We start from the raw sequence: 10000 nt of genomic DNA, 5'->3' as shown, positions 1-10000 counted from the left end.
GTGCTGAGGGAGCGCCGCACTGTGGGAGGGTCAGTGCTGAGGGAGCGCCGCACTGTGGGAGGGTCGGTGCTGAGGGAGCGCCGCACTGTGGGAGGGTCCGTGCTGAGGGAGCGCCGCACTGTGGGAGGGTCGGTGCTGTGTAATCTTGCTGTGCTCAGAATGGCCACTGTGTTTCAGATGGTGGCTCCACTGGCGTAAGTTCCTGAACAATTAATAGACTCTCCCAGGGGGTGAATTCTAAGTCACGGACGTACTAAGTACCTTTATTTCCTTCTCTGCCTCATTTCGATAATAACTCCCATATCTGTCTATCCTAGGTACTGGGGGCTCTGGGGCCCTCAGTTCCTTCCAATTAGAGATGGCTCAGGAAGGATTTAGTTCAGCGATTGTTCATGTGAGTAATACTGGGTCAAAACCCAGCAATCTCTCTCTCTCTCTCTCAATTTATTATTGTGACATGTATTGGGATACAGTGAAAAGTATTGTTTCTTGCGCGCTATACAGACAAAGCATACCGTTCATAGAGTACAGAGGGGAGAAGGAAAGGAGAGGGTGCAGAATGTAGTGTTACAGTCACAGCTAGGGGTGTAGAGAAAGATCAACTTAACGCGAGGTAGGTCCATTCAAAAGTCTGACGGCAGCAGGGAAGAAGCTGTTCTTGAGTCGGTCGGTACGTGACCTCAGACTTTAGTATCTTTTTCCCGATGGAAGAAGGTGGAAGAGAGAATGTCCGGGGTGCGTGGGGGGGGGTCCTTGATTATGCCGGCTGCTTTTCCCCCGAGGCAGCGGGAAGTGTAGACGGAGTCAATGGATGGGAGGCTGGTTTGCGTGATGGGATTGGGCTACATTCACGACCTTTTGTAGTTCCTTGTGGTCTTGGGCAGAGCAGGAGCCCCAGAGCAAGCTGTGATACTTATAGGACGCATTATAGGACGGGGCATAGAGTATAAACGTTGGGGTCTGATGTTGCAGATGTATAGAACGTTGGTTCGGCCGCATTTGGAATACTGCGTCCAGTTCTGGTCGCCACACTACCAGAAGGACGTGGAGGCTTTAGAGAGAGCGCAGAGGAAGTTTACCAGGATGTTGCCTGGTATGGAAGGGCTTAGTTATGAGGAGAGATTGGGTAAACTGGGTTGTTCTCTCTGGAAGACGGGAGGATGAGGGGTGACCTAATAGAGGTGTATAAAATTATGAAAGGCATAGATAGGGTGAACGGTGGGAAGCTTTTCCCCAGGTCGGTGGTGACGTTCACGAGGGGTCATAGGTTCAAGGTGAAGGGGGGGGAGGTTTAACACGGATATCAGAAGGACGTATTTTACACAGAGGGGGGTGGGGGCCTGGAATGCGCTGCCGGGCAAGGTGGTGGAGGCGGACACACTGGGAACGTTTAAGACTCATCGAGATAGCCACATGAACGGAGTGGGAATGGAGGATACAAAAGAATGGTCTAGTTTGGACCAGGGAGCGGCACGGGCTTGAGGGCCGAAGGGCTTGTTCCTGTGCTGTATTGTTCTTTGATACATCTGGAAAGGATGTTTTTCTATGGGGCATCTGTAAAAGTTGGTGGGAGTCGTAGCTGACGTGTCAAATTTCCTTAGGCTCCTGAGAAAGTAGAGGCGTTGGTGGGGCTTTCTTAACTATCGTGTCGGCGTGGGGGGACCAGGACAGGTTGTTGGTGATCTGGACACCTAAAAGCTTGAAGCAACCAAGCTGTGATACATCCGGAAAGGGGTGAGAGGTCGGAGGTCAGGGGGCGGGAGGGCGGCAGCCATTGGACTTGGCAGCTCATGAACCACGACAAAGGTCGTCTTCAACTCCGATTGGACTGGGCCAGATTCGCTTTATTAGCCAAGGCATTTAAACTGAGAGAAGGGGGGGGGGGGTTACAATGGGAGCTGGAGCGCCCTGCGCAGTTCTGGTCGTCAGGTTATAGGAAGGGGGTGGTCGCACTGGACGAGGTGCCGAGGAGATTCACCAGGATGTTACCTGGGCTGGAGGGTTCCAGCTGTGTCGAGGGGCTGGTGACGCTCTCGTTGGGACCCTCAGGAGCAGAAAAGGCAGAGGAAGGGGAGAAGTTCGGGGCCAGCAAAACCTCCCTATCCCTAAACTCCAATCCTCTCGCTCTGAAGGCCTACACACCATTTCCCTCTTCACTGCCCGCTGTTCCTGCGCGCTTACTCTCAGCGACTGATGCACCAGGACTCCAAGGTCTCTTTGTGAATTCACACAGACTCTTGTTCCAGGATCGAACCCCCTCGTCACAGAGAGCAGTCCCGTCAACCTGCTCTGTACCGCCTGCAATATTAAAATATACTTCCTGGGATATCGAGAACAAAACTGGGCACAGTTTTGTCACACTCTTTCTCTCTCCCTCTCTCTCTCTCTGTCTCTGTCTCTGTCTCTCTATCTGTCTGTCTCTCTCTCTCTCTCTCTGTCTCTGTCTCTGTCTCTCTCTCTCTGTCTCTCTCTCTGTCTCTCTCTCTCTGTCTCCCACTCTCTGTCTCTCTTCTCTGTCTCTCTCTGTCTCTGTCTCTAACTCTCTCTGTCTCTGTCTCTCTCTCTGTCTCTGTCTCTCTCTCTGTCTCTTTCTCTGTCTCTCTCTGTCTCTGTCTCTAACTCTCTCTGTCTCTGTCTCTCTCTGTCTGTCTCTGTCTCTCTGTCTCTCTCTCTGTCTCTCTCTCTCTGTCTCTCTCTGTCTCTCTCTCTCTCTGTCTCTCTCTCTGTCTCTGTCTCTGTCTCTCTCTCTCTCTGTATCTCTGTATCTCTCTCTGTCTCTCTCGCTCTCTATCTCTCTCTCTCTTTCTCTCCATCTCTCTCTCTCCCTCTCTGTCTCTATGTACCTTTCTCTTTCTGTCTGTCTTTCCCTCCTCTCTCTCTCTGTCTCTTTCTCTCTGACCATCTCCCTCTCTGTTTCTTACTCTCTCAGTCTCTGTTTCTGCCTCTGTCTCTCTCTCTCTGTCTCTCTCTCCCTCCCTCCCTCTCTCTCCCTCACTCGCTCTCTCTCTCTCTGTCTCTCTCTCTCTGTCTCTCTCTCTGTCTCTCTCTCTCCCTTCCTCCCTCTCTCTCCCTCGCTCTATCTCTCTCTCGCTCTGTCTCTCTCTGTCTCTCTCTCTCTCTCAGTCTCTCTGTGTCTCTCTGTCTCTCTCTCTGTCTCTCTCTCTCTCTCTCTGTCTCTCTCTCTCTCTCTCTCTGTCTCTCTCTCTCTCTCAGTCTCTCTGTGTGTCTCTCTCTCTCTCTCTGTCTCTCTCTCTCTCTCTCTGTCTCTCTCTCTCTCTCTGTCTCTCTCTCTCTCTCTCTCAGTCTCTCTGTGTCTCTCTGTCTCTCTCTGTCTCTCTGTCTCTCTCTCTCTCTCTCTGTCTCTCTCTCTGTCTCTCTCTCGGTCCACTGGGTTGATTCCTGGGGGTGAGTTTGGTCTCATGAGGGGAGGTTTACGCAGATTGGGTCCCCGGTTAATCTCTCCAAAAGATCATACATTCCGCCGTCCCCTTCCTCTCTCCTCCCGACATAGATCAGTTGGAGACTTGGGCGGAGAGGTGGCAGATGGAGTTTAATGAGCTGATGCATTATGGAAGGTCGAAGACAGATAGGAAATATACAGTAAATGGCAGAACCCTTAAGAGTATTGATAGGCAGAGGGATCTGGGTGTACAGATACACAGGTCACTGAAAGAGGCAACGCAGGTGGAGAAGGTAGTCAAGAAGGCATACGGCACGCTTGCCTTCATCGGCCGGGGCATTGAGTTTAAAAATTGGCAAGTCACGTTGCAGCTTTATAGAACCTTAGTTAGGCCGCACTTGGAATATAGTGTTCAATTCTGGTCGCCACACTCCCAGAAGGATGTGGAGGCTTTGGAGAGGGTACAGAAAAGATTCACCAGGATGTTGCCTGGTCTGGAGGGCATTAGCTATGAGGAGAGGTTGGAGAAACTTGGTTTGTTCTCACTGGAACGACGGAGGTTGAGGGGGGACCTGATAGAAGTCTACAAGATTATGAGGGACAGAGTGGATAATCAGAAGCTTTTTCCCCAGGGTGGAAGAGTGAATTACTAGGGGGGCACAGGTTTAAGGTGCGAGGGGCAAGGTTTAAAGGGGATGTACGAGGCAGATTTTTTACACAGAGGGTGGTGGGTGCCTGGAACTCGTTGCCAGGGGAGGGAGTGGAAGCGGATACGGGAGTGACTTTTAAGGGGCGTCTTGACAAATACATGAATAGGATGGGAATAGAGGGATACGGTCCCCGGAAGGGGAGGGGGTTTCAGTTCAGTCGGGGGCAGCATGGTCGGTGCAGGAGGGCCGAAGGGCCTGTTCCTGTGCTGTAATATTCTTTGTTCTTGGTCCGCGAACCTCCACTTGTTGACTCTGTGTTTTCCATTGGTGCTGAAGGAACGATTGGTGCTGGGAGCAGTCGGAGCATACGATTGGTCAGGAGGACTGGTCGAACACAGGTCAGGGGTCAGGAAGTTTATCAACTTGACGGCAACGGCGAACGCAGATGTGAAGAACGCCTACCTGGGTGAGGGTTCACAGGGGGTCGTTCCCCCTACACCTTGGGCGAGTTGGTCCCCGCGGTACAATGTCCTTACAGACCTGAGGTTGGGAGGAGGGTATAACCCCTGAACCCCATCAATGGCCAGAACGGGTTCCAACGGCACTGTGGGAATGGCTACCACCCCCACGGCCCAGGACCCCCAGAAGGCCAATCACCCGAGGAGTGGCCAGTCCCCTCTCACCTTTCACCTCAGGAAGAGATTCCATCGCCACCCAACCACTCACCCCACCCCCCGACCCCGCACCGCCCCCCGCCACAACCGACGGGAACGATGGCCCTACACCCCCTATCTAACTCTGTAACCTCCTCCAGCCCCGACACCCCTCCCTATCTCTGTAACCTCCTCCAGCCCCGACACCCCTCCCTATCTCTGTAAGCTCCTCCAGCCCCGACACCCCTCCCTATCTCTGTAACCTCCTCCAGCCCCGACACCCCTCACTATCTCTGTAACCTCCTCCAGCCCCGACACCCCTCACTATCTCTGTAACCTCCTCCAGCCCCGACACCCCTCCCTATCTCTGTAACCTCCTCCAGCCCCGACACCCCTCTCTATCTCTGTAACTTCCTCCAGCCCCCTACACCCCTCCCTATCTCTGTAACCTCCTCCAGCCCCGACACCCCTCCCTATCTCTGTAACCTCCTCCAGCCCCGACACCCCTCCCTATCTCTGTAACCTCCTCCAGCCCCGACACCCCTCCCTATCTCTGTAACCTCCTCCAGCCCCGACACCCCTCCCTATCTCTGTAACCTCCTCCAGCCCCCTACACCCCCTCCCTATCTCTGTAACCTCCTCCAGCCCCTACACCCCCTCCCTATCTCTGTCACCTCCTCCAGCCCCTACCCCCCCTCCCTATATCTGTAACCTCCTCCAGCCCCTACACCCCTCCCTATCTCTGTAACCTCCTCCAGCCCCTACACCCCTCCCTATCTCTGTAACCGCCTCCAGTCCCTACACCCCCTCCCTATCTCTGTAACCCTCCTCCAGCCCCTCCACCCCCTATCTAACTCTACACCTCCCTATCTCTGTAACCTCCTCCAGCCCCTACACCCCTCCCTATCTCTGTAACCGCCTCCAGCCCCCTACACCCCTCCCTATGTCTGTAACCTCCCCCAGCCCCTACACCCCCTCCCTATCTCTGTAACCTCCTCCAGCCCCGACACCCCTCCCTATCTCTGTAAACTCCTCCAGCCCCTACACCCCTCCCTATCTCTGTAACCTCCTCCAGCCCCTACACCCCCTCCCTATCTCTGTAACCTCCTCCAGCCCCTACACCCCTCCCAATCTCTGTAACCCCCTCCAGCCCCTACACCCCTCCCTATCTCTGTAACATCCTCCAGCCCCGACACCCCTCCCTATCTCTGTAACCTCCTCCAGCCCCCTACACCCCCTCCCTATCTCTGTAACCTCCTCCAGCTCCGACAGCCCCTCCCTATCTCTGTAACCTCCTCCAGCTCCTACAGCCTCTCACTATCTCTGTAACCTCCTCCAGCCCCCTTCACTCCTCCCTATCTCTGTAACCTCCTCCAGCCCCTACACCCCCTCCGTATATCTGTAACCTCCTCCAGCCCCCTACTCCCCTCCCTATCTCTGTAACCTCCTCCAGCCCCCTACACCCCTCCCTATCTCTGTAACCTCCTCCAGCCCCTACGCTCCCTCCCTATCTCTGTAACCTCCTCCAGACCCTACACTCCTCCCTATCTCTGTAATCTCCTCCAGCCCCTACATCCCTCCCTATCTCTGTAACATCCTCCAGCCCCTACTCCCCTCCCTATCTCTGTAACCTCCTCCAGCCCCAACACCCCCTCCCTATCTCTGTAACCTCCTCCAGCCCCTACACCCCCTCCCTATCTCTGTAACCTCCTCCAGCCCCTACACCCCCTCCCTATCTCTGTAACCTCCTCCAGCCCCTACACCCCCTCCCTATCTCTGTAACCTCCTCCAGCCCCTACACCCCTCCCTATCTCTGTAACCTCCTCCAGCCCCTACACCCCTCCCTATCTCTGTAACCTCCTCCAGCCCCTACACCCCCTCCCGATCTCTGTAACCTCCTCCAGCCCCTACACCCCTCCCTATCTCTGTAACCTCCTCCAGCCCCTACACCCCCTCCCTATCTCTGTAACCTCCTCCAGCCCCCCTACACCCCCTCCCTATCTCTGTAACCTCCTCCAGCCCCTACACCCCTCCCTATCTCTGTAACCTCCTCCAGCTCCCCTTCACCCCCTCCCTATCGCTGTAACCTCCTCCAGCCCCTACACCCCCTCCCTATCTCTGTAACCTCCTACAGCCCCTACACCCCCTCCCTATCTCTGTAACCTCCTCCAGCCCCTACACCCCCTCCCTATCTCTGTAACCTCCTCCAGCCCCTACACCCCCTCCCTATTTCTGTAACCTCCTCCAGCCCCCTACACCCCTCCCTATCTCTGTAACCTCCTCCAGCCCCCTACACCCCTCCCTATCTCTGTAACCTCCTCCAGCCCCCTACACCCCTCCCTATCGCTGTAACCTCCTCCAGCCCCTACACCCCCTCCCTATCTCTGTAACCTCCTCCAGCCCCCTACACCCCTCCCTATCGCTGTAACCTCCTCCTGCCCCTACACCCCCTCCCTATCTCTGTAAACTCCTCCAGCCCCCTACTCCCCTCCCTATCTCTGTAACCTCCTCCAGCCCCCTACACCCCTCCCTATCTCTGTAACCTCCTCCAGCCCCTACGCTCCCTCCCTATCTCTGTAACCTCCTCCAGACCCTACACTCCTCCCTATCTCTGTAATCTCCTCCAGCCCCTACATCCCTCCCTATCTCTGTAACATCCTCCAGCCCCTACTCCCCTCCCTATCTCTATAACCTCCTCCAGCCCCTACACCCCTCCCTATCTCTGTAACCTCCTCCAGCCCCTACGCTCCCTCCCTATCTCTGTAACCTCCTCCAGACCCTACACTCCTCCCTATCTCTGTAACCTCCTCCAGCCCCTACATCCCTCCCTATCTCTGTAACATCCTCCAGCCCCTACACCCCTCCCTATCTCTGTAACCTCCTCCAGACCCTACACTCCTCCCTATCTCTGTAATCTCCTCCAGCCCCTACATCCCTCCCTATCTCTGTAACCTCCTCCAGCCCCTACACCCCCTCCCTATCTCGGTAACCTCCTCCAGCCCCCTACAGCCCCTCCCTATCTCTGTAACCTCCTCCAGCCCCTACACCCCCTCCCTATTTCTGTAACCTCCTCCAGCCCCTACACCCCTCCCTATCTCTGTTACCTCCTCCAGCCCCTACACCCCTCCCTATCTCTGTAATCCCCTCCAGCCCCTACACCCCTCCCTATCTCTGTAACCTCCTCCAGCCCCCTACACCCCTCCCTATCTCTGTAACCTCCTCCAGCCCCTACACCCCCTCCCTATCTCTGTAACTGCCTCCAGCCCCTACACCCCTCCCTATCTCTGTAACCTCCTCCAGCCCCCTACACCCCTCCCTATCTCTGTAACCACCTCCAGCCCCTACACCCCCTCCCTATCTCTGTAACCTCCTCCAGCCCATACACCCCTCCCTATCTCTGTAACCTCCTCCAGCCCCCTACACCCCTCCCTATCTCTGTAACCTCCTCCAGCCCCCTACACCCCCTCCCTATCTCTGTAACCTCCTCCAGCCCCCTACACCCCTCCCTATCTCTGTAACCTCCTCCAGCCCCCTACACCCCTCCCTATCTCTGTAACCTCCTCCAGCCCCTACACCCCCTCCCTATCTCTGTAACCTCCTCCAGCCCCTACACCCCCTCCCTATCTCTGTAACCTCCTCCAGCCCCCTACACCCCTCCCTATCTCTGTAACCTCCTCCAGCCCCTACACCCCTCCCTATCTCTGTAACCTTCTCCAGCCCCTACACCCCTCCCTATCTCTGTAACCTCCACCAGTCCCTACACCCCTCCCTATCTCTGTAACCTCCACCAGTCCCTACACCCCCTCCCTATCTCTGTAACCTCCTCCAGCCCCCTACATCCCCTCCCTCTCTCTGTAAACTCCTCCAGCCCCCTACACCCATCCCTATCTCTGTAACCCTCTCCCACTCCTACACTCCTTCCCTATCTGTGTAAACTCCTCCAGCCCCTACACCCCTCCCTATCTCTGTAACCTCCTCCAGCCCCCTACACCCCCTCCCTATCTCTGTAACCCCCTCCAGTCCCTAAACCCCCTCCCTATCTCTGTAACCTCCTCCAGCCCCTACACCCCTCCCTATCTCTGTACCCTCCTCCAGCCCCGACAACCCCTCCCTATCTCTGTAACCACCTCCAGCCCCCTACAAACCCTCCCTATCTCTGTAACCTCCTCCAGCCCCCTACACCCCCTCCCTATCTCTGTAACCTCCTCCAGTCCCCTACACCCCTCCCTATCTCTGTAACCTCCTCCAGTCCCCTACACCCCTCCCTATCTCTGTAACCTCCTCCAGACCCTACACTCCTCCCTATCTCTGTAATCTCCTCCAGCCCCTACACCCCCTCCCTATCTCTGTACCCTCCTCCAGCCCCCTACACACCTCCCTATCTCTGTAACCTCCTCCAGCCTCTACACCCCTCCCTATCTCTGTAACCTCCTCCAGCCCCTACACCCCCTCCCTATCTCTGTACCCTCCTCCAGCCCCTACACCCCTCCCTATCTCTGTAACCTCCTCCAGCCCCTACACCCCTCCCTATCTCTGTAACCTCCTCCAGTCCCTATACACCCCTCCCTATCTCTGTAACCTCCTCCCTCCACCCCTCCCTATCTCTGTAACCTCCTCCAGCCCCTACACCCCTCCCTATCTCTGTAACCTCCTCCAGCCCCTACACCCCTCCCTATCTCTGTAACCTCCTCCAGCCCCTACACCCCTCCCTATCTCTGTAACCTCCTCCAGCCCCTACACCCCCTCCCTATCTCTGTAACCTCCTCCAGCCCCTACACCCCTCCCTATCTCTGTAACCCCCTCCAGCCCCCTACACCCCTCCCTATCTCTGTAACCTCCTCCAGCCCCTACACCCCTCCCTATCTCTGTAACCTCCTCCAGCCCCTACACCCCTCCCTATCTCTGTAACCCCCTCCAGCCCCCTACACCCCTCCCTATCTCTGTAACCTCCTCCAGCCCCTACACCCCCTCCCTATCTCTGTACCCTCCTCCAGCCCCTACACCCCCTCCCTATCTCTGTAACCTCCTCCAGCCCCTACACCCCTCCCTATCTCTGTAACCTCCTCCAGCCCCTACACCCCTCCCTATCTCTGTAACCTCCTCCAGCCCCTACACCCCTCCCTATCTCTGTAACCCCCTCCAGCCCCCTACACCCCTCCCTATCTCTGTAACCTCCTCCAGCCCCTACACCCCTCCCTATCTCTGTAACCCCCTCCAGCCCCTACACCCCTCCCTATCTCTGTAACCTCCTCCAGCCCCTACACCCCTCCCTATCTATGTAACTCCTCCAGCCCCTA

The 10000-nt window shown here is 56.1% G+C and overlaps 1 protein-coding gene across 1 annotated transcript in view; it reads left to right on the top strand.

Moving 5' to 3' along the window:
- Positions 1-10000, top strand: part of LOC144489032 (integrin alpha-D-like) — a gene marked incomplete at its 3' end in the record, with an annotated part of 65068 nt that overhangs the window by 45075 nt on the left and 9993 nt on the right. Inside the window, exons 10-11 of the mRNA XM_078206986.1 lie at positions 318-394; positions 4387-4516. Coding sequence (XP_078063112.1) covers positions 318-394; positions 4387-4516 — 207 coding nt within the window. The remainder of the gene's footprint in view (positions 1-317; positions 395-4386; positions 4517-10000) is intronic.

This window comes from Mustelus asterias, unplaced genomic scaffold (assembly GCF_964213995.1).
Source record: "Mustelus asterias unplaced genomic scaffold, sMusAst1.hap1.1 HAP1_SCAFFOLD_1944, whole genome shotgun sequence".
NCBI classification, from domain to species: Eukaryota; Metazoa; Chordata; class Chondrichthyes; order Carcharhiniformes; family Triakidae; genus Mustelus; species Mustelus asterias.
This window is presented reverse-complemented; position numbering and strand designations above follow the sequence as displayed.